Raw genomic sequence first — 24727 nt, 5'->3', positions numbered from 1 at the left:
AACACCCGCACTCCCCCCACATATTTGAATATAAATCATTTTACAACATTCCCTGACTTTGAATAGTATAGTGTGTTTTATTTATCAGTTCCTGTATTTAATAAATAACTATTTATATTACAATCCCTACCATGGATAGTGTTGGGTGTTCTGTTATTGGCCCCTTCTATTATTTAGAATGCCCATGGAGTAGTCTTGTTTTTTAAGAGCTACACATTTGAGCCGTCTTCACCTTCGTCTTTATTTCCGGTAAGCACCAGATATGTTTTTTGTCTGTAAATCAAGTAAGGCTTCTCTTAAATTTTAGATTTTTTATTTATTTTACTAATGTCTGTTTCAATAATATTGAGAGTAGCTTTTAGTTTCTCATCACTCATTTCGAGGATCGCCTTCAACTCCTTTTTATATCTTTACTAACTAGTTCAAGTATGCCCAATCGACTTCAGCAGGTCAGTTTCCATTCTTTGTGTACGGAGTGGTGAAAAGCAGGAATCGTCTGTTGCATTTTTCTTTTGGGGATTGTGTCTCCATACTTACCCTGGTTACGCTACATGTTTTGGCGTGGGTAGTATTTGTTGATACATTTCTTTACCCTTCTAATTTGTTTTGTGGTGTTATCCAGATTGAAGGTTATTGCTCACAAGCAGTGTTGTAGTACTCGAGACCGGTCTCGAGACCACACATTAAGTGTCTCGGTCTTGTCGGATACTTTTTTTTACTCAGTCTTGAATGTCTCGGACGGTGAGGACTTGTAATTTCTTCCAGAGACCAGTGGAGTAAAACACTCTCAGCTTCAATTGTCACCGTATTAAAAACGCTTCGCCAGGCCGTGTGTGTGTGTGTGCATGTACAGTTGAAGTTGGAAGTTTACATACACCTTAGCCAACTACATTTAAACTTTTTCACAAATGCTGACATTTAATCGTAATAAAAATTCTGTCTTAGGTCAGTTAGGATCACCACTTTATTTTAAGAATGTGAAATGTCAGAATAATAGCAGAGAGAATAATTTATTTAGCTTTTATTTCTTTCATCACATTCCCAGGGGGTCAGAGGTTTACATATTCTCAATTAGTATTTGGTAGCATTGCCTTTAAATTGTTTAACTTGGGTCTATCGTTTTTGGTAGTCTTCCACAAGATTCCACAATAAGTTGGGTGAATTTTGGCCCATTCCTCCTGACAGAGCTGGTGTAACAATCAGGTTTGTAGGCCTCCTTGCTCTCACATGCTTTTTCAGTTCTGCCCACACATTTTCTATGTGATTGAGGTCAGGGCTTTGTGATGGCCACTCCAATACCTTGACTTGTTGTCCTTAAGCCATTTTGCCACAACTTTGGAAGTATGCTTGGGGTCATTGTCCATTTGGAAGACCCATTTGCGATCAAGCTTTAACATCCTGACTGATGTCTTGAGATGTTGCTTCAATATATCCACATAATTTTCCTCCCTCAAGAAGCCATCTATTTTGTGAAGTGCACCAGTCCCTCCTGCAGCAAAGCACTCCCACAACATGATGCTGCCACCCCCGTGATTCATGGTTGGGATGGTGTTCTTCGGCTTGCAAGCCTCCCCCTTTTTCCTCCAAAAACAAATGGTCATTAAGGCCAAACAGTTATTTTTTTGTTTCATCAGACCATAGGACATTTCTCCAAAAAGTTTGGTCTTTGTCCCTATGTGCAGTTGCAAACCGTAGTCTGTTTTTTTTATGGCAGTCTTTTTATCTCTATTATAGATGTGTTTGCACAGTGGCGAACCTATTGGACCTAGGCCTTCACGAAGGGCCAGTGGTATAGTGGAGGCTATATATGACTCACCACCTGAATTCGGTCTTATGTAGCAAAATGTGAAATTGTGTTTTTTACATTTGGTAAAAGTAGAGACTCAGAGCTACAAAATGGTATATAATACATTGCATTTGAAGACAAATGGGAAAGTAATTCTGCTTTGAAAGGTGATCAACTTGTAAACTCACTTTTGAGAAAATCGCCTTTTGAATGTTTTGGTATCAAGTGAAGAGCTCTTTTTCAACACCCTTTCAGCATAGTTCACACGCTCTTAAGCTTTAGCCCCAGCCATCTCGTTTTGCTCTCTTTGAGTGCACACTTGACGCTCTGGCTGATGATTTGTTTACCAATGGATAACATGAAAACAGCCTAACCAGCTCTGCTCACAACAATTTCATTACGCTTTTTTGTAGACGTTTACTGACACCGGCCATATTCAACGGGTGTTGTACACATGTAAAGTTAGCTAATGAGCCAGCTAGGTTAGCTAGTTTAACAAAAAGAAGAATCAACAACAAGTGGGACACAATCATGAAATGGAACGATATTTCAAACTTTTTTAACAAATCAAAAACTGAAAAATTGGGCGTGCAAAATCATTCAGCCCCCTTAAGTTAATACTTTGTAGCGCCACCTTTTGCTGCGATTACAGCTGTAAGTCGCTTGGGGTATGTCTATCAGTTTTGCACACCGAGAGACTGAACATTTTTCCCATTCCTCCTTGCAAAACAGCTCGAGCTCAGTGAGGTTGGATGGAGAGCATTTGTGAACAGCAGTTTTCAGTTCTTTCCACAGATTCTCGATTGGATTCAGGTCTGGACTTTGACTTGGCCATTCTAACACCTGGATATGTTTATTTTTGAACCATTCCATTGTAGATTTTGCTTTATGTTTTGGATCATTGTCTTGTTGGAAGACAAATCTCCGTCCCAGTCTCAGGTCTTTTGCAGACCATCAGGTTTTTTTCCAGAATGGTCCTGTATTTGGCTCCATCTATCTTCCCATCAATTTTAACCATCCTCCCTGTCCCTGCTGAAGAAAAGCAGGCCCAAACCATGATGCTGCCACCACCATGTTTGACAGTGGGGATGGTGTGTTCAGGGTGCTGAGCTGTGTTGCTTTTACGCCAAACATAACGTTTTGCATTGTTGCCAAAAAGTTCAATTTTGGTTTCATCTGACCAGAGCACCTTCTTCCACATGTTTGGTGTGTGTCCCAGGTGGCTTGTGGCAAACTTTAAACAACACTTTTTATGGATATCTGTAAGAAATGGCTTTCTTGCCACTTTTCCATTAAGGCCAGATTTGTGCAATATACGACTGATTGTTGTCCTATGGACAGAGTCTACCACCTCAGCTGTAGATCTCTGCAGTTCATCCAGAGTGATCATGGGCCTCTTGGCTGCATCTCTGATCAGTCTTCTCCTTGTATGAGCTGAAAGTTTAGAGGGACGGCCAGGTCTTGGTAGATTTGCAGTGGTCTGATACTCCTTCCATTTCAATATTATCGCTTGCACAGTGCTCCTTGTGATGTTTAAAGCTTGGGATGTCTTTTTGTATCCAAATCCGGCTTAAAACTTCTTCACAACAGTATCTCGGACCTGCCTGGTGTGTTCCTTGTTCTTCATGATGCGCTCTGCGCTTTTAACGGACCTCTGAGACTATCACAGTACAGGTGCATTTATACGGAGACTTGATTACACACAGGTGGATTCTATTTATCATCATTAGTCATTTAGGTCAACATTGGATGATTCAGAGATCCTCACTGAACTTCTGGAGAGTTTGCTGCACTGAAAGTAAAGGGGCTGAATAATTTTGCACGCCCAATTTTTCAGTTTTTGATTTGTTAAAGTTTGAAATATCCAATAAATGTCGTTCCACTTCATGATTGTGTCCCACTTGTTGTTGATTCTTCAAAAAAATACAGTTTTATATCTTTAAGTTTGAAGCCTGAATTGTGGCAAAATGTCGCAAAGTTCAAGGGGGCCGAATACTTTCGCAAGGCACTGTACTTCCGGCCCATCCTTGGACACTGTGCTATCTAACCTCCAAACGAGCTTCAATGCCATACAACACTCCTTCCGTGGCCTCCAACTGCTCTTAAACGCTAGTAAAACCAATGCTTTTCAACCGTTCGCTGCCTGCACCCGCACGCCTGACCAGCATCACCACCCTGGATGGTTCTGACCTTGAATATGTGGACATCTATAAGTACCTAGGTGTCTGGCTAGACTGTAAACTCTCCTTCCAGACTCATATCAAACATCTCCAATCGAAAATGAAATCAAGAGTGGGCTTTCTGTTCCGCAACAAAGCCTCCTTCACTCACGCCGCCAAACTTACCCTAGTAAAACTGACTATCCTACCGATCCTCGACTTCAGCGATGTCATCTACAAAATTGCTTCCAACACTCTACTCAGCAAACTGGATGCAGTTTATCACAGTGCCATCCGTTTTGTCACTAAAGCACCTTATTCCACCCCCCACTGCGACCTGTATGCTCTAGTTTGCTGGCCCTCGCTACATATTCGTCGCCAGACCCACTGACTCCAGGTCATCTACAAGTCCATGTTAGGTAAAGCTCTGCCTTATCTCAGTTCACTGGTCACGATGGCAACACCCACCCGTAACACGCGCTCCAGCAGGTGTATCTCACTGGTCATCCCTAAAGCCAACACCTCATTTGGCCGCCTTTCGTTCCAGTTCTCTGCTGCCTGTGACTGGAACGAATTGCAAAAATCGCTGAAGTTGGAGACTTTTATCTCCCTCACCAACTTCAAACATCTGCTATCTGAGCAGCTAACCGATCGCTGCCGCTGTACATAGTCCATCGGTAAATAGCCCACCCATTTTTACCTACCTCATCCCCATACTGTTTTTATTTAATTTAGTTTATGCTCTTTTGCACAACAATATCTCTACCTGTACATGACCATCTGATCATTTATCACTCCAGTGTTAATCTGCAAAATTGTAATTATTCACCTACCTCCTACCTAAAATATTTAAAAAAGGCCGGAGTTTTATTAAATTGGTTTCCATGGCCGAACAGCCGTACCCAAGCCTTAGATCACCATGCGCAATGCGAGGAATCTGTTGGTGTGGTGTAAAGCTCGCTGGCATTGGAAACGCATTCTCTGGTGAGATTAATCTCACTTCACCATCTGGCAGTCCGACAGACGAGTCTGGGTTTGGCGGATGCCAGGAGAACGCTACCTGCGCCAATTGATAGTGCCAACTATAAAATTTGGTGAAGGAGGAATGATGGTCTGGGGCTGTTTTTCATGGTTTGCGGTAGGCCCTTAGTTCCAGTGAATGCTACAGCATACAATGACATTCTCGAAGATTCTATGCTTCCACCTTTGTGGCAACAGTTTGGGGAAGCCCCTTTCCTGTTTCAGCTTGACAATGCCCCCCTGCACAAAGCGAGGTCCATACAGAAATGGTTTGTTGAGATTTGTGTGGAAGAACTTGACTGGCCTACACAGAGCCCTGACCTCAACTCCATCTAACACCTTTGGAAAGAATTTAAACGCCGACTGCAAGCCAGGTTTCCGTGCCCGACGGCACTAATGCTCTTGTGGTTAAATGGAAGTCCCACCAGCAATTTTCCATTGAGTGGAAAGCCTTCCCAGAAGAGTGGAGACTGTTATAGCATTAAAGGGGGACTAACTCCATGTTAATGCCCTGGATTTATATATATAAATAAATATAGGACAAAAAGCACATCACCAACTCATTTGCAGGCCTTGACAAGTAGGACGGATGTTTTACTTGTCCGAAAGCTTGTCAAGCTCGTCGTGCAGAACAATCAGGCACTGTGCTTCACTCTCCAGTGTTGTGACCATTTGATCTGAACAAACTGTGCCTCAATTATGTCAACAGAATCAAGCCTTTAGATGTTAACGTTAACTATCCTTCATTATATTTGTGTAATTAAGTCTCATTAAAGTTTGTCTACATTTTCTGTCGGCTCACTCTTGTCAGCATTGGTTTGGACATGATGCTGTAGCCAACATGCATATCACCTACCCTTTGACATGTAGGCTTTTTTATTTGTGTACATGGCAAATAGATTTAAATATTGTTCCAAAGTTGGACTCTCTTATCCAATTCTGATAGGAGTAATTGTTTGATATTTAGATTTGTGTGATTTAATTAACTTGTCATTCGGACAGAATAAATCCTTTTTATTTATTTTTTTGTAACACAGAACATCAACAGACAAGAACAGCTCAAGGACAGACAATATCCCTGAGATTAATGTTGTATGTTATGAAAGCATTGTAACTTGCACTTTGTTTTCAGGTTTGAATGAGACAATGTATTCCCCTAAACTTATTCTTTCAATAAAGTTCTGGTTTTATAAATATTATACTGTGTATGTCTTTCGTTGTCATATGTAAGACTAAATGCCAGACAGTTTGGAACTCTCTAGTGAGAGTGGCAACCGAGGACAGGCAAGTTTTTTTTTACATTTTTGTTATGCGCTATGCGCTTCACTCTGCGAACCTGTTTTGTGAGCTTGTGTGGCCTACCACTTCGCGGCTGAGATGTTATTGCTCCTAGACGTTTCCACTTAACAATAATAGCACTTATAGTTGACAAGGGCAGAAATTTGACAAACTGGCTTTTTGGAAAGGTGTCATCCTATGACATTGGCACGTTGTAGGTCACAGAGCTCTTCAGTAAGGCCATTGTTTGTCTATGGAGAATGCATGGCTGTGTGCTTGCATTTATACCGGTCCGCAATGGGTGTGGCTGAAATAGCCGAATTCACTCATTTGAAGGGGTGTCCCTTTTTGACCATGTAGTGTGTGTTTTACATAGTGTCTGATCACAGAACATTCCGTAGAATTCAAGAAAATTACCACCGTAACTAAAACGTCGAACTCATTCACAGTAAAATATATTACCATTCTGATTTCAGATTATCAATCCTTACTAAATATTGAAGACTCAATATGCTCAAGTTTTTTACCCATCTTCATTAGTTGTGTAAATGGCAGTTTGGGAGAGGGGAGCATTTATTTATTTCTGTATGATGCACATTTTCACAGGTGCTTCACAGGGCTGTTTCTGTGTTAGCTGGCGTTCTAAAGCCTAGTGTTTCCATTCCCCTTTAATTGTCGGATGACTTTTGTTACTTTTTTTTACAGGAATAATGCCAGGTACCTGTGGAAGCGAATTCCTCAAGCCATTAAATCGGTGAGAATGGTTAGGGTTAGCATTTATCTAATATATTTAGACTGAACAAAAATGTAAACGCCACAATTTTACTAAGTTAGTTCATATAAGGAAATCAGTCAATTGAAATCAATTCATTAGGCCCTAATCTATGGATTTCATAGACATCCGTGAAGATGCCGCATTTGAAGGTCATGGGTTGGTGTGGTTACACATGGAGGCGGTGGAGGCGGCTTATGGTAGACAAATCCACATTCAACAGCTCTGGTGGACATTCCTGCAGTCGGCATGCCAATTGCATGCTCCCTCAACTTGATAAATCTTTGGCATTGTGTTGTGACAACTGCACATTTTAGTGGCTTTTTATTGTCCCCGGCGCAAGGTGCACCTGTGTTTTGACCATGCTGTTGATATGCCACACCTGTCAGGTGGATGGATTATCTTGGCAAAGGAAAAATACTCACTAAAAAGGATGTAAACATTGGTGCACAAAATTTGATATTTTTGTGCGTCTGGAAAATTTCTGGGAGCATTTATTTCAGCTCATGAAACATGGGACCAACACTTTACATGTTGCGTTTTATATTTTTGTTCAGTATAGATAGCTGAGGCACACATTTGTGTAAATTTCTTTGTGTATATTTTTGTTAGACAATGAAAACGAGTTAAAGCTATACTGGGAGCTCAACTCTTGAATAGGTAGGCCAGTCATTGTATATTTTCCCACATTGAAGATGGTAGTACAAAAGTGGGACCTGTCCTGCACATGGAATTGCTTCAATTCATGAGAATGAGTGTACCCAATGTCTCACTAGCAACAAGACTCAGTCTGCATATCGTTTAGTATAGTCTAGTTACCAATGTATGTTAAAGTTGATTTAAATGGGTTTAAACGTGTTGTGTGCAGGGAAACCCAGAGCTGATGGCCGTGTGGGCCGTGGGTCAGCGCATATGGCAGCGAGACTTCCCAGGGATCTACTCGGCCATTGCAGCTCACCAGTGGTCTGAGAACATCCTGCCCGCCATGGATGCTCTGCAAGGTACTGTAATGGCCGTGCACTTTTCTGTGACCCAATTGACACACCTGACCTGCATGATGAACTGACATTTAAAACACAGCCTACACACTTCTGTGGCTCAACATGCATATATAACTCAATGTGGCTGATTTACACGGTTTTGTGACTGAGGGCCCCGCTCAAACAATATTGGTTACAGGGGAAAAAATAACATTCGACCTTCAGAGCATCTTTTGAGTAGGCATGCCATTTTTGTTTGAGTGTATTTCTTAGTGCCCTATACATTAATCCAAATGTCTATTCTTGTGAGAAAAACATTGTTTTTGACTTTCTGGAGACTTACTGGGTGTTATTGAATATGCAACACATTGACCTATTGAGACTGACTGAACTCATGACCAGGCCACGTCTCTCACCTCTGAATAACTTTCTATATTCATTGCTTAAACCTGAGGCTAGACGAGAAGAAAGACTGGGTAAGGATAGATGTGTAAGATGTTTAGCAGTTCAAAAATCAGCAGCTTCATTAGAAGTTTGTTCATGTTAGAATGTATAGGGAATTTGCTTTGGACAATTGGTAGCAGGATGATTGAAATGAAATATGTTGGGTAGTTCGGAAAAAATGTATGCTTACGTAATTAAAGTGGACCCCACACAATTGTAATAGTACATTTTGTAATGTCTTTCACATTGCTGCCTACTGAGTGTTCTCAATTATCAAAAGAGGGGATACCACTTGCATCCTACATTGTAACCCAGCCATGAAGTGGTTATGGAGGGCAAAGAAGAATACAGAAAAGGGAGCTTAAAAAGCTTTTGTAATACCTCATTTAAAATGTAATGGGTTATTTATCCACTCACAAATTGTCCCATTGATGCACAGCATGATGGGATACATTTTGCCTAGTTTAATATAGCCCTCTAAAGCTCTTCGGGTTGAGGAGATTATCAAGAGATTCTCGAGCAGTATTGCGACTCGAGATAATTTGGGCTGTAAATTTGCAAATGTATCTAATCTCAAACTCTACCTCCATAGGTCGCGGGCGAGCCTTTCTCGAGAGTCATCCCCCTCTGAGCATTGCATTGTGATAACAGGCTGACTACACCGCTCGCAAATACATTTTGAAATCTATATTCAATTATTGCACGCGCCAGCGAGCGTCTGTGTTGCCAATGGCTAAAATAAGTCAGATCGCGCTGCAAGTCCTGCCTCTCCCATCTCCTCATTGGTTTATAGAAGTCTAGCGTCTGCTAAATTACTTAAATGTAAATGTAAATCTCCTCATTGGTTATACCCACGTGGGTGACTGAAAGACGAAGTAGGTCGGTGGTGGTAATGCATGTAATTTATGAAAGTTGCCAATCGCAATATAAAGTCAAGAGAAGAAAATGCCAGGAAGGAGGAGAGATGACTAGAAACGATTCAGTTGACCGTTTTATGTGTGGATTAATTGGCAGAGTAGAGGACCTTTCCGGTAAAATAACAACTCAATGTTTATATCCCAGGACAAATTAGCTACCTGTCCCCAAATTAATATAATTGGTTCAGAGTTTGTTTTGATATTTCAACCTGCGTGTCGTGAACGCATTTGGTATGGGGGGATCAAAATACATTTATTTATGATGGCGCACGTGTGCAGCCGATTTTGGTTCCGTGAATTAGCCAATGTGTATTGTTGTCACGTAAGAGGTCAGGGGATGCTTCTGGCACCATTTATATAAACAGAAGTTCGCCAGAGAGAAATCCCCATACTTTACATTCGCGCTTGCTGTTTGTACATATCATGCTTGCCGTTTTGTACATTTTATAGACCATGGCAAACGAGAGTTCATTGACCTGGTCCATTGCGGAAACAAAGCTTCTGATTTCCATTTGGTCGCAAAATCCGATTCTAGCGAGGTTGGAAACGTGTTACCGAAAAAGAGATCTATATTGAGAATGTCCACGGGGTTTCTTGAACATGGCCACCATTGTTCGGAAGTAGTGCCAGACAAAAATCGTAGACATTAAATATACATAACACAAGACGAAAGACAATAATGGACTGAGTGATAGTGGCCGGCTGCAGTTCCAACTGAGAGGTCTGTGTACCTCCCAAGTCCAGACAACTCATCTCTTGGCTCGGGGAACCCTCCTCGAGCTACCAAAATACCTCTTGCACGTGTTGGTCAGTATAACGTGTTATTGTACTTTATGTTTGGTTGGTGATGCCACATCCTCTGTAGGCCCATGCGCAGACCCAATCAATGATTTTGTTGCTGCAGGGCCATGAGCCAGCGTACAGCAGCACTCCTGTACGCAGACCTCCACCACCTCAAGGGCAATACAGCCAGAGAGACAACAGTTTTCATTGGCTGTAGTTACCCTGAACAGACAACAAACACCACAATTGAACTTCAGAGTTTTTGTTACATACTTGTTTGTTTATTTTTTGCTTAACCTTTTTTTTTATATATATTTTGTCATTACTTTGATTTAAACTTATATTTTGCACCCATATTTATTTAAAACACTTCTTTTTTTACTTGAACCTTTTTTAAGTACTTTAATAATCTCTTAGTTTGGTTGGTTTGCTATTACTTAAATTTTAAGACATTTACAGTGCATTCGGAAAGTATTCGGACCCCTTCCACTTTCCACATTTTGTTACATTACACCCTTATTCATATAAAATAAAATGTTTTTCCTCAATCTACACACTACCCCATAATGACAAAGTGAAAACAGGTTTTTCGAAATGTTTGCAAATGTATTAAAGATCCAAAAACGGATACCTCAAGTATTCAGACACTCAGGTGCATCCTGTTATCATTGAGCATCCTTGATGTTTCTACAACTTGATTGGCATCCACCTGTGGTAAATTCAATTGATTGGAAAGGTACACACCTGTTTATATAAGGTCCCAAGTAAGTAAGTCGCTCTGGATAAGAGCGTCTGCTAAATGACTTAAATGTAATGTAATGTCCCACACTTGAAAGTGCATGTCAGAGCAAAAACGATGCCATGAAGTCGAAGGAATTGTCCATAGAGCGACCAGACAGGATTGTATCGAGGCACACATCTGGGGAATGGTACCGAACAATGTCTGTAGCATTGAAGGTCCCCAAGAACACTGGCTTCCATCATTCTTAAATAGAAGATGTTTGTAACCACAAAGACTTCTTAGAGCTGGCAAATTGAACAATTGGGGGAGAAGGGCCTTGGTCAGGAGGTGACCAAGAATCCGATGATCACTCTGACAGGGCTCCAGAGTTCCAATGTGGTGATGGGAGAACCTTCCAGAAGGACAACCATCTCTGCAGCACTTCACCAATCAGACCTTTATGGTGGAGTGGCCAGACAAGAGTCTGGACAAAACTGGCACAATCTCTACTGTGAAGCATGGTGGTGGAAGCATCATGCTGTGGAGATGTTTTTCAGTGGCAGGGACTGGGAGACTAGTCAGGATCAAGGCAATATGATGGGAGCAAAGTACAGAGAGACCCTTGATGAAACAATCTAAAAAAAGTCAAGGGGTCTGAATACTTTCCGACTGCACTATAAATCTCTTTTTGGTCAACTGTTTACTTCTATCCATACTCAGTGGTCTGGTAAACAATGCAAGTATTTAGATGCTATACACCATTGCAAGCATTTGCATCTCAACTCTACCGTCAAATCATTACACATATTTACATGTCTGGTGTATGTGCTGGCTAGGGCCTGTATTTTGGACTATGTCTCATGACCTAGATTTGAACCTTTTTAAGCCTTTTCTCGAAATTAGAATTTAACCAAAAATGAAAGCAATTGTGTGAGGGTGCTGGACCATCTGACATATAATGAAATGGGGGAAATGAAGGTTAAAATCCTGGTCACGTGACCTGACTGTTCAAAACATGACAGTGTGTCATAGATGAACTGCTTTCTGCTATTGACTCTAAAGCACTTTTGAGTTAGCCCTTTACACTCATAAGTTTAGCAAATGTTTTTGTTGTCTAAGTGTGGGAAATGCTGTAAATTTAAAATGTGATCTATTTTGGAAGGTGAGATATTGAGGATTATAATAAATACTGTTTTGATGTCATACAACCAAGTCAAACAACTGTGAGTCCAAATGTGCACTTCACATCTCCAAATCACAAAACTCATGTCATACACAGTGTTAATGTTTGATCACTATGTTAGATGTACAGTTACAAGATGGCATGTCGTCATACGCTATGTTTGTTTATTGTGGAGAACATTTGCTGTTGGACATGCACCTGAATGCACTCATGACTTCATTGCACATTTGTTTTGTACCATGTACCTTACGCACATAAAAGGTTTTGTTGGAAACCTGGTCACTGATTACTGTGGTCCAGGTCATTGGCAGTGGATGTACAAACATTAGCCGAGATGGAGAAGATGGCATTTTCCCAGTCTTCTCAAATCACTTTAAAAATATCCATCAGTAAGCTCCTGCCTTGGTAAATGGGAGATTGGCATATGGAAATGCCTATGACCTCTGCTCACACTCCCCATGTGTAACCCCCTCTAACTTCTGGAACCTGGTGGTAGACCCACACATTATGTGACACATGTGGGCAAGGTTAAGAATAGCTTGTCCCTGGTGCTCACTGTTCTTTATTTATTTTATTTTTTTTCAACGTCACGGAATGTGGTTCACATTCACTGGAGAGTTTTTCAAGACCGTCTCAGTGAGCCATTTCCATGACCAGAGGCTATAGCTTTCTGCTCATGTTACGTAATAGTAGTTCAATTAAATGCCGGAGCGGTTAAAAAAAAAAATTCAGCTTGATTTGTTGGATCAGTTTATCAAGTACCATGTTGGATTCAACACACTCTAGTCAGTAGACATATTTAGAAGGGGTGAAAAACACATTAATAAATATTTGTAACCTATTTATAGGATTGATGGTGCAATGCATGTCTTGAGCATGAAACGTCAACAGTAGGTTTGACTGCACCACAGAGGGTGTTGTGGATGCTCGATAGGAGTTTGATCAATCCACTGAAGTGCTCAGATATGACCACAGGCGATAAGTAATATAATAATAATAATATATGCCATTTAGCAGACGCTTTTATCCAAAGCGACTTACAGTCATGTGTGCATACATTCTACGTATGGGTGGTCCCGGGGATCGAACCCACTACCCTGGCGTTACAAGCGCCATGCTCTACCAACTGAGCTACAGAAGGACCAAGTGGGCTACACCGCGAGGAAGGTGGTCTGCTTTATGAAGCCAACACTGGCTCTGTTGTAGTAATCCTGGAAAACCAGCTTGTTGTTACTGGTAAACACAGTCAAAGGTGCGTTGACTTTACAGGGCATGTTTACCCTTAAGGAAACCTTCCTCTGGTGTTACTGCTTTGGGACAGTCACGTGGGGGCCTTGTGTATTTCTGCTGAGTGTACCCCCGACCCTGTCAGATTTCTGTCACTGCGGAAAGGGACATGGCTCCTAGTGTGACGAATGCAGCAGCCGGTGGGTGTGGGCTATTTTCTCAGAAAAGAGCCTGACAAACAAGCAGGGAGGAATGTGTGCCCTGTTATGTGGGACGGATCAGGTGTCGCTGGCTGTGAAGGGCTGGTATAAAGGACAGGGCTGCTATTCCCCAGTCAGAACAGATATCAGCACTTCAGCGGACTCTGAAGCATCAACTACTAAAGCAAGAGGCTCAGCCCTCAGCCTCAAGTTATTGGCTTGTTAAAGCCTATAGGGAAAGAATAAAAGTTGTCAATGACCCACTGCGAAGTTTGAGAAGGCTGTGTTGAAAAATAAGCAAACATTTTCAAGCTCAACATTTAAGGAGAAGCCTATTCCAACATGGACATCCAGAGGACCGGCTCGTTAGTGCGTCCACCCAGCCCCATGGAGAGCCTGGAGAAGCAGCTGAGCTGCCCTATCTGCCTGGAGATGTTCACCAAGCCCGTGGTCATCCTGCCCTGCCAGCACAACCTGTGCCGTGGCTGTGCCAGTGACCTCTACGACTCACGCAACCCCTACCGCTTCTCGGGCGGCGTCTTCCGCTGCCCCACCTGCCGCTTCGAGGTGGTCCTGGACCGCCATGGCGTTCACGGACTTCAGCGCAACCTGCTGGTGGAGAACATCATTGACATCTACAAGCAACAGCAGGAGGGTGGCGGGGGTAGTGGCAGCGGAGACAGCACAGAGACTCCACTGAAGCCCAAGGACTCCAAGGAACCCATGTGCCAGGAGCACGAGGAGGAGAAGATCAACATCTACTGTGTGACCTGCCAGATGCCCACCTGCTCCATGTGCAAGGTGTTTGGCCAGCACAAGGACTGTGAGGTGTCACCACTGGCCAGTGTCTACCAGGTGCAGAAGGGCGAGCTGAGCAACGCTATCGACACCCTAGTGGCAGGCAACGGGCGCCTTCAGGCCCTGCTCAACCAGATGGAGGATACATGTCAGGCGGTGCAGGACAACGCACAGCGTGCCAAGCAAAGCCTGGGCGAGCGCTTTGACCTGCTCTACGCAGTGCTCGAGGAGCGCAAAGGCCTGCTGCTGGAACATATCGGCAAGGAGCAGGACGAGAAGGTGACAGCGTTGCGGGCGCTGGCCCAGCACTACAGCGAGCGACTGCAGGCGGGATCAGAGCTGACGGACACAGCGGTGCGGGCCCTGGAGCAGAGCAGCGCCGCAGAGTTCCTGCTGGCCTCCAAGGGCCTTATCACACAGACCAAGGACACCGCCAAGATCTCCCTGGGCGAGGAGAGGCCCGAGCCGGGCTTTGAGAAGATGGACCATTTCACGCTGTCCACTGAGCATGTGGAGGCCATCCTGGCCAAGATGGACTTTGGAATGGTCGAAGACGACGCATTCGAGGATGCCGAAGGGGACGAAGAAGAGGAGGAGTGATGAAACTGGAAAATATATACAAACTGAACAAACTATTTACTACTTTTGAAGGTTCTTTTAACGTGAATGTTCCTGGCAGGGACTCTAGTTGCAATGTTTCAGTGATATTAAGAGAAGTTAGGAAAAAAGTTTTTAAATGTTTTTATACGTAGTTTATTGACTTGGATACCATGGCTTTCTTCAGTTTTGAGTTTAATATATATTTTTTTGTACTCTTAACTTTGCATTTGTAAACTATAAGTTTTTTTTTTATACTTTTGTATTTCCATATTCGATTTATTCTGATCTATTTGTTATGTACTTTTGGTTGAATATCCTCTCAGATTGTTTACACTTGAATACTTTAACACATGTAAGGATTGAGATGGGAAAGTAGTTTTGATTTGTAGTTTCTCATTGACATCTAGAATGCCGATGGTTGTATCAAATTGATAAATTATTTTGTGCTCTAAACTAGCAAGAGAATATTTCAACAGATCTGAAATAAAGGGTTTCAAATGACTCAAGCAGATTTGCCTTTGTTTAGATTCCAACTATTCCAAAATTGCCATTCATTTCTACTTCATTCAGAAAATAAGTTTGAAGTTCAAAACAAAATATTTCACAAGAGAACTGTCATTCGGGAGTTGCCCCAATATGTTGTTGCGCTCACTTGGCAAGTACTAGCATAAAAAAATATAAGCCATTGCCAAGTCCTTAGTGGCTAGCCTTTGCTGATGAAGAGTGGGGGGCTATTTTTAAAATGCGAGAGTGTGTGAAACGACAGGCCCTGGAGTGTCAGTGAAGGGCAGAGAGTCCTCTGTCTAGCCATTACTGGTGAAGAGTGGGGGGGCTATTTAATTTTTATGTGAGAGGGTGTGAAACAGGCTCTGGAGTGTCAGTGAAAGGCAAGTGGGGGTCCTGTTTCTCATCCATGAAGCACCATCCCACTCATGTCATAGACTGTATTTCTCAGCAATTGCAAACTCCTTTCTGAAGAGCTGTAGGGGCCGGGCCACCTGTCATGTGTCATCTTTGGCTAGCGTCCTATCGGTCAGCGAGCTGCGACAAAAATAGTGGAATGAGAGGTCTGCTGAGAGAATCATGTTACAAAAATCTTCTTGCAGTGACCTGCTTCAATGGCTTCTACTATGTGCTAATAGTCAAGATTTAGATGCAAGTGGCTGTTCCACTGGTTGTCATAAGGTGTATGCACCAATTTGTAAGTCGCTCTGGATAAGAGCGTCTGCTAAATGACTTAAATGTAAATGTAAATGTAGTCCCCAACATCCTTTTTTGAATGGATACTGTGGTGCATGTTGGGTATTTTGTAGGTCAACAATATACAGGACCAGTCAACCCTTTTCAAATATACTAAGGCACAGAAGTCGATAATGCTCTGGCTCTCAAATGTGCCATATACAGTAGGCTACATAATGTGGTTGAAAGGATATCAGTTGATTTTCCTTGATTATTTTTTTTTTTTTTCTGGGCCGAAGCCATGGCTGTTGGTTTTCTCATTATTTTTTTGCGCAGGTGTAGTCCTCAGATGAACAGTGTGTTCATTAGGAAGAGGCTTGACAACACACACACACGCATACATACACTACAGCTGAGTTCATCATGTTCACAAGTACTTTACTGGCTCTCTTAAATCATGCGTTCATATTCCATTTAAAGTTGTTTTCATTTTCCCCTTAAGTGCCTGCAGTTATCACCAAATGTTGCTTCCTTTCAGAAAATGAAACCACATTCATAACAGGACACTCTTTGGGGGAGGAGAGGGGGAGGGGACCTCGCTGTCCTCGCTGTCCTCGCAGCTGTCTTTACTCATTCCACTTGTTATCGCCGCTAACGCTGTTGTAGCGAATGAAGGGTTGTTGTTTGTACACAGACTGTTGCCAGGCAATAAAGTGTGAAGGCCAATTAACTTGGGGCTTGTTTATCGAAGCTGTCAGGGCAGCAACAAAATCCACCAAAGGTGTAAGCTAATGTCTGGTTTGCTGTCAGCTGTGAGGCAATATTGTTTTTTCAATGTTGTCATAAGGAGCAGTTAACTCGGAATCAAATCATACTCAAATCTTACCTCCGCCTTGCACCGTAGGCCTATTTCACTTGATATTTCTCAGTCTGTGTATAGCCAAATGGTTATCAGCACTGCTACATGAGCAGTACAAGAACATAGCTTTTTGAACATGGGGCGGGACTCCACGTTTTGCTGTTTACATTAAGCGTTATTTGATTTTGTTGCATGTTTGAAAGACTGAGAAATATCTCATGTATGTACCTATCTTTTCTTCCACAGAGACCACACGTAGGAGGGCCTATGGCCTGGTGGCCCAGGCGTACACCTCCATCACGGCAGAAGACTTTGCCGCCTTTGTGGGCTACTCTGTGGAGGAAGCCGTGAAGGGTAAGCAGCTGCAGTGCAAAAACCTCATTTTCCCTCACTACCCACCTGGCTACTGGATCAATAACACAGTCATATACCATAGTTATGTACATTACCAGTCAAGAGTTTGGACACACCTACGCATTCAAGGGTTTTTTGTTATTTTTTCTATTTTCAATATTGTAGAATAATAGTGAAGTCATCAAAACTATGAAATAACACATATATAGAGTCATGTAGTAAGCAAAAAAGTGTTAAACAAATCAAAATATATTTTATATTTGAGATTCTTCAACGTAGCCACCCTTTGCCTTGATGACAGCTTTGCACACCTTTGGCATTCTCTCAACCAGCTTCATGAGGTAGTCACCTGGAATGCATTTCAATTAGCAGGCGTGCCTTGTTAAAAGTTAATTTGTGGAATTTCCCTGATAGCTGATGTTCTGAAAGAGCTGCAAAATCTTGACCAGTACAAATCAGCCGGGCTAGACAATCTGGACCCTCTCTTTCTAAAATGATCAGCCGAAATTGTTGCAACCCCTATCACTAGCCTGTTCAACCTCTCTTTCGTATCGTCTGAGATTCCCAAAGATTGGAAAGCTGCCGTGGTCATTCCCCTCTTTAAACGTGGTGACACTCTAGACCCAAACTGCTACAGACCTATATCTATCCTACCCTGTCTTTCTAAGGTCTTCAAAAGCCAAGTTAACAAACAGATTACAGACCATTTCGAATCCCACCCTACTTTATCCGCTGTGCAATCTGGTTTCAGAGCTGGTCATGGGTGCACCTCAGCCACGCCCAAGGTCCTAAACGATATCATAACCGCCATCGATAAGAGACATTCCTGTGCAGCCGTATTCATTGACCTGGCCAAGGCTTTCGACTCTGTCAATCACCACATTCTTATTGGCAGACTCGGCAGCCTTGGTTTCTCAAAAGATTGCCTCGCCTGGTTCACCAACTACTTATCTGATAGGGTTCAGTGTGTCAAATCGGAGGGCCTGTTGTCCGGACCTCTGGCAGTCTCTATGGGTGTGCCACAGGGTTCAATTCTCGGGCCGACTCTCTTCTCTGTAAACATCAATGATGTTGCTCTTGCTGCTGGTGAGTCTCTGATCCACCATTTTGTATACTTCTGGTCCCTCTTTGGACACTGTGTTAACTAACCTGCAGATGAGCTTCAATGCCATACAACTCTCCTTCTGTGGCCTCCAACTGCTCTTAAACGCAAGTAAAACTAAATGCATGCTATTCAATCGATCACTGCCCGCACCTGCTCGCCCGTCCAGCATCACTACTCTGGACGGCTCTGACTTAGAATATGTGGACAACTACAAATACCTGGGTGTCTGGTTAAACTGTAAACTCTCCTTCCAGACTCACATTACCGTAATTTCCGGACTATAAGCCGCTACTTTATTCCCACGCTTTGAACCTCGCGGTTTATACAATGACGTGGCTAATTTATGGATTTTTCCCGCTTTCACAAGATTCATGCCGCCAAAAAACTGAGCACAGTCACATAATGTGACGTAAATCGAGCGCGCTCAAACTTCCCATCATTCTGATTACGGTAGTAATTTTGTCACCCTCATCATGGCAAAGACACGGAGAAATGCATATGATGCAACTTTCAAGTTGAAGGCGATCGATCTGGCTGTTGGAAAAGGGAAATAGAGCTGCTGCACGGGAGCTTGGCCTTAATGAGTCGATGGTAAGACGTTGGAAAGCAGCGTGAGGAACTGACTCAGTGCAAAAAGACAACAACAGCTTTCAGAGGGAAGAAAAGCAGTTGGCCCAAAGTATTTGCAGCCACTCGATATCAGTGTAAATCGTGCATTTAAGGTGGCGCTCCTTGTTCAGTGGGAAGCTTCGATGACAAGTCGGGAGAAACCCTTCACTAAAACGGGCCGCATGCGAAGAGCAACTTATGGTCAAGTCTGCCAGTGGGTCCTGACAGCGTGGAGCATTGTCAAAAAATCCACTATCATCAACGGGTTTCGAAAGGCTGGACTGCTGCGTGTTGAAGGGGCAGCATGAGCTCAGCGGGGTATTTGCCTCCGGATGAAAGTGACGAGAGCGTCAATGAAAACGATCCAACATCGGATGAAGCAATTCTGAGGCTATTCAACTCCGACACCGAAGGAGATGGTTTCAGTGCACAGGAGGAGGAAGATAGTGACCAATGACTTTCTTGGTAGGCCACTGTTTAATTTTTGTTACAAGCCGTTTTTCGTTTAAAGGCTGTGTAAAGTTCATTTGTTTCAATGTACCGGTAGGCACCTACGGCTTATAGAAATGTGCGGCTTATTTATGTACAAAATACATATTTTTTGGGTGCGGTTTATATTCAGGTGCGCTTAATAGTCCAGCAATTACGGTAACCTTTTTGGGATAGGGGGCAGCATTTTCATTTTTGAATTAATAGTGTGAACTGCCTCCTACTCTGTCCCAGATTCTAATATATGCATATTATTATTAGTATTGGATAGAAAACACTCTGAAGTTTCTAAAACCTTTGGAGTGATGTCTGTGAGTATAACAGAACTCATATGGCAGGCGAAAACCTGAGAAAAATCCAACCAGGATGTGGGATATCTGAGGTTTGTAGTTTTTCAAAGCTTGGCTTACCGAAAACACAGTGTCTATGGAGTCAAGTAGCACTTCCTACGGCTTCCACTAGATGTCAACCATCTTTAGAAACTGTTTGAGGATTCTACTATAAAGGAGGGGCTCATGAGACCTGTTTGAGTCAGTGGTCTGGCAGTGACTCAGGCTCGTGACGCGCGCTCCCGACAGAGTTAGCTCTCGTTCCAGTGCTTTTCTTCAGACATAGGAATTCTCCGGTTGGAACCTTATTGATGTTTTATGTTAAAAACATCCTAAAGATTGATTCCATACATCGTTTGACTTGTTTCTACGTCCTGTAACGGAACTTTTCAAGTTTTTGTCTGGACGAAGTGCTCACGCCTCATGAAGATAGATTACTGGGCTGAACACGCTAACAACAAGTGGCTATTTGGACATAAATGATGAACTTTATGGAACAAATCAGTCATTTGTCAAACTGGGATTCCTGGGAGTGCCTTCTGAATATTTATGGTCTTGTTTCTAACTTTGTTGATTCCAAAATGGTGGATATTCCTCTGGCTGTTTTGAGCTCTGTTCTCAGGTGATGCTTTTTCTGTAAAAACATTTTGAAATCTGACATAGCGGTTGCATTAAGGGGAAGTCTATCTTTAATTCTGTGAATAACACTTGTATCTTCTGTCAATGTTTATTATGAGTATTTCTGCAAAATCACCGGATGTTTTGGAATCAAAACATCACTGCACGTAAGGCATCAATGTAAACTGAGATTTTTGGATATAAACATGCACATTATCGAACAGAACATACATGTATTGTGTAACATGATGTCCTATGAGTGTCATCTGATGAAGATCATCAAAGGTTAGTGATTCATTTGATCTATATTTCTGTTTTTTGTGACTCCTATCTTTGGCTGGAAAAATGGCTGTGTTTTTGACTTGGCTATGACCTAACATAATCATATGTTGTGCTTTCGCTGTAAATCATTTTTGAAATCATTCCAGTGTTTAATTGCTATATTGTAATTACTTCGCCACCATGACCTATTTATTGCCTTAACTTACCTCATTTGCACTCACTGTATATAGACTTTTTGTATTATTTTGTTCTACTGTATTATTGACTATGTTTTGTTTATTCCATGTGTAACTCTGTGTTGTTGTATGTGTCGAATTGCTATGTTTTATCGTGGCCAGGTCGCAGTTGCAAATGAGAACTTGTTCTCAACTAGCCTACCTGGTTAAATAAAGGTGAAATAAAAAAATAAAAAATGCATTGTGTTTTGACAAGGTAGGGTTGGTATACAGAAGATAGCAAAACAAAACAACCAAGTCCATATTATGGCAAGAAGGTCAGTCAATCTGGAATCTGGAAGTTTCTTAAAGTGCAGTCGCAAAAACCATCAAGCGCTATTTTGAAACTGGCTCTCGTGAGGACCACCACAGGAAAGGAAGACCCAGAGTTAACTGTGCCTCAGATTGCAGCCCAAATAAATGCTTCACAGAGTTCAAGTAACAGACACATATCATCATCAACTGTTGAGAGGAGACTGTGTGAATCAGGCCTTCATGGTTGAATTGCTCCAAAGAAACCACACCAATAAGAAGAAGAGACTTGCTTGGGCCAAGAAACACGAGCAATGGACATTAGAACAGTGGAAATCTGTTCTTTGGTCTAATGACTCCAAATTTCAAAATGTTTATTTCAACTGCCTTATCTTTGTGAGAAGCAGAGTATGTGACCAAGGAGGGGAGTGATGGTGCTGCATCAGATGACCTGGCCTCCACAATCACCCGACCTCAACCCAATTAAGATGGTTTGGGATGAGTTGGACCTCAGAGTGAAGGAAAAGCAGCCAACAAGTTCTCAACATATGTGGGAACTCCTTCAAGACTTTTGGAAAAGCATTCCTCATGAAGCTGGTTGAGAAAATGACAAGTGTGCCAAGCTGTCAAAGGGTGGCTACTTTGATTTGTTTTTGAACACTTTTTTGGTTACTACATGATTCCATATGTGTTTTTCATAGTTTTGATGTCTTCACTATTATTCTACAATGTAGAAAATAGTACAGAATTACGAAAAACCCTTGAATGAGTGTGTCCAAACTTTTAACTGTTACTGTATATCCTTTATCTCTTCATGAAATGATATAAACTCATTTTTATCAGTAGAGGCCGATAAAGCTAAATTGTTCATGCAGGCGGGGATCAAGATGGTTAGTACTTTTCTAGAGTTGAAAGACCGGAAAATAGTCATCAAACTATTCCCTTTTCATCTCTTTTTCCGTTTCTTTTCCCCTCCTATTCTCTACCCACCACTCCTCTCTGGTTTCTTTCCCTCCTTTCCACAGGGGTGGTGAGCCAGGGCTGGCAGGCAGACCCTGCCACCAGGATGGTAATGCCCCAGAAACCAGGTAGGTGGAGCTGTTGCTCTTCTCTTTTCTCCAATCACTCGGCTGTTTATCATGCCCTAGTCTCTTTCCCAACTCTGCCCTCTTTCTGTGCTGATAGCACATTTCACCAGACTTTCAATCCCCCCTATGCTCTGTGTGTGTGTGTGTGTGTGTGTGTGTGTGTGTGTGTGTGTGTGTGTGTGTGTGTGTGTGTGTCTGTGTGTGTGTCTGTGTGTGTGTGTGAGAGAGAGATCCGGATCCAGAGCTGTGAATTTTGGGGTCATTCATAATTGGCTCAGACACTGACTCCAGTCCTCCTCATCGCCTTTCCCTTCCTGTCCTCTGTCTTTCTATATTCGTGGGCTTTAATTTATTTTTGTCCTCACATTTTTTCCCCTCATATTGCTGTTCTTTCCTTTGGCTGGCCTGTAAGACATTCTGTCCCTGTGTAACTGGGAAAACACATGTCTCATGAAAGAGCAACATCAAATATCCCTCTGTTTCTCTCACACCATGTGCTCCTACTCTCCCCACTCTTATTTTTCCTGTGTTCTTTCATTCACTTTTTTACCTTCACACACCCACGCTCAATCGCTGTTCCTATCCCTGTCCTCCTCCCTTCCCCCTCTCCCAGTGGGTGGCTTGTTAATCATTCTGGCTTGAGACATTTTGTGGGCTGTGTCTGGGGCCATGTAACAGCCTCTCTCTCTAATCAGCGGGCCATCATGTTAAGCATCTGTGGCACATATGTCCGTCTGACTCGATGCATCAGCCCCTCGATTAATCCCTTTCCACCTACACTGAACAAAAATATAAATGCAACATGCAACAATTTAAGCCATGGGTGGGCCTGGCAGGGCATAGGCCTACCCACTTCGTAGCCAGACCAAGCCAATCCGAATGGGTTTTTGCCCAAAAAAGGACTTTAGAATATACATAAACAATGTCTTGGCTGTACATGGGAAGCTAAACTTCTGGGGTGTATTCATTTGTGCACACTAGAAAACAGTTGTAAAACGAGAGAGATCACTCATGTCCAGATGTGCAACTCATGTTTCTCCAGCATTGCAGTGAGAATAGATGTACCGTGCTGCTTGGTCTTTGAATTGGAGCATGTCCCCTGTCCTCTAACCACACACACACACACCGGTGGGGGATGCTACATGGTAGAAGACTTGGCTCTATGAGGAATCCCCCTCTTACTCACTCACTCTCTCTCCCAAACAGATCCTCCCCCTGTCTCGCTGGTTCCAAACGAGCAGCAACTGGCCAGACTCACTGACTACGTGGCTTTCCTTGAGAACTGATCAATTCCCTTCAGCCCCGTTTGTCTGCCGTGAGGAGGACTCCAGAACGCCCATCTTCCAGAGCTTAGATGGACACACGCACCATACACACACGCACCATATACACACAGACACACATGCAGGTCCTCAAGCTCACCCCCCTTGTGCATGATTGTGGTCATGTCTCTGGGAGCGAGACACCATGTTTTCAGAAAGATGGGCCTCAGACTTACGATTCAGTTCGTACGCCCACTAACTCTGTTGTTGGGCAATCCTTAGTAAATGACTGCGACTTTACTGCGTCTTTACGAAGTGGCAGTCTCAATGATTGTAGTAGTTAATTTAATGTAATTTCTGTAAGAAATGTACTATTTTCATGCGCATGTTGGAAGAATTTGTTTGCCCGCAGCTGCCCAACTATGTGAGAAGTCCCGCATCAGACTCTAACCCACAAATAGGCCGAAAATTGGACGGGGTGCAAGATTTATTTTTTACAAATAATTTCCAACATTTTGGTAGGCTATTTGTTAGTCAACTTTTCTATAATTATATGCATGCAGCTTCTCTTCTGTCATTACTGCCCTAGAAGACTAAATAAACCCTTGTTCACCAGAATGTCGTAAATCGGTGAACGCTTAAATCTTGTTGACTTCTGTAAAGTTTTCTCTTTCATCTCTGCTTCTCTCCTGCAGGAGAGGTTTAGGGACCGGAGGGGTAAATGCAATAAAACATTTTTTAAAGATTTTCTGTTCAAAATGTACATCAATCTGACCAGTTTGAAGGAAATTAAAAGCAGTGAAAACAATCCAACATGTTTCTGATAAGATTTCAGTTCAACCTGGATGCACATTTTAAATGGTTCAAATACTATCAGCTTTTATAATGCTGATAAAGATAGCCTTTGCAGTCGCAAACCGCACATTAATTCTCTCAAGATACAAAAAATAATATTAAAATATCCACTCCTGTTTCCAAGTCACAGTTTACATTTTGTTGTATCATTCTACTGCAAGAAATGCTTAATTTTGCAGGAGTTAATATTCGGTTATGTATGAGGTTATACACGGACATTAATATGGAGTTGGTCCCCCCTTTGCTGCTATAACAGCATCCACTCTTCTGGGAAGGCTTTCCTCTAGATGTTGGAACATTACTGCGGGGACTTGCTTCCATTCAGCCACGAGCATTAGTGAGGTTGGGTCTCGACAAACCATT

General features: G+C 42.5%; 2 protein-coding genes across 2 annotated transcripts in view; both read left to right on the top strand.

The window, feature by feature from the left end:
- The window catches only part of LOC118367196 (COP9 signalosome complex subunit 8-like), a 28516-nt gene extending 4199 nt beyond the window's left edge, over positions 1-24317 (top strand). The window contains exons 3-7 of the mRNA XM_035750348.2: positions 6949-6997; positions 7884-8016; positions 17153-17260; positions 22185-22247; positions 23454-24317. Coding sequence (XP_035606241.1) covers positions 6949-6997; positions 7884-8016; positions 17153-17260; positions 22185-22247; positions 23454-23533 — 433 coding nt within the window. The 3' untranslated portion in view covers positions 23534-24317. The remainder of the gene's footprint in view (positions 1-6948; positions 6998-7883; positions 8017-17152; positions 17261-22184; positions 22248-23453) is intronic.
- Positions 13518-15369, top strand: LOC118367195 (E3 ubiquitin-protein ligase TRIM63-like). The gene has a single exon (XM_035750347.2). The coding sequence runs from the start codon at positions 13813-13815 to the stop codon at positions 14866-14868; it is 1056 nt and encodes a 351-aa protein (XP_035606240.1). The 5' UTR covers positions 13518-13812; the 3' UTR covers positions 14869-15369.
- Positions 24318-24727: the final 410 nt, after the last annotated feature.

This window comes from Oncorhynchus keta, chromosome 34, assembly GCF_023373465.1.
Source record: "Oncorhynchus keta strain PuntledgeMale-10-30-2019 chromosome 34, Oket_V2, whole genome shotgun sequence".
NCBI lineage: Eukaryota > Metazoa > Chordata > Actinopteri > Salmoniformes > Salmonidae > Oncorhynchus > Oncorhynchus keta.
This window is presented reverse-complemented; position numbering and strand designations above follow the sequence as displayed.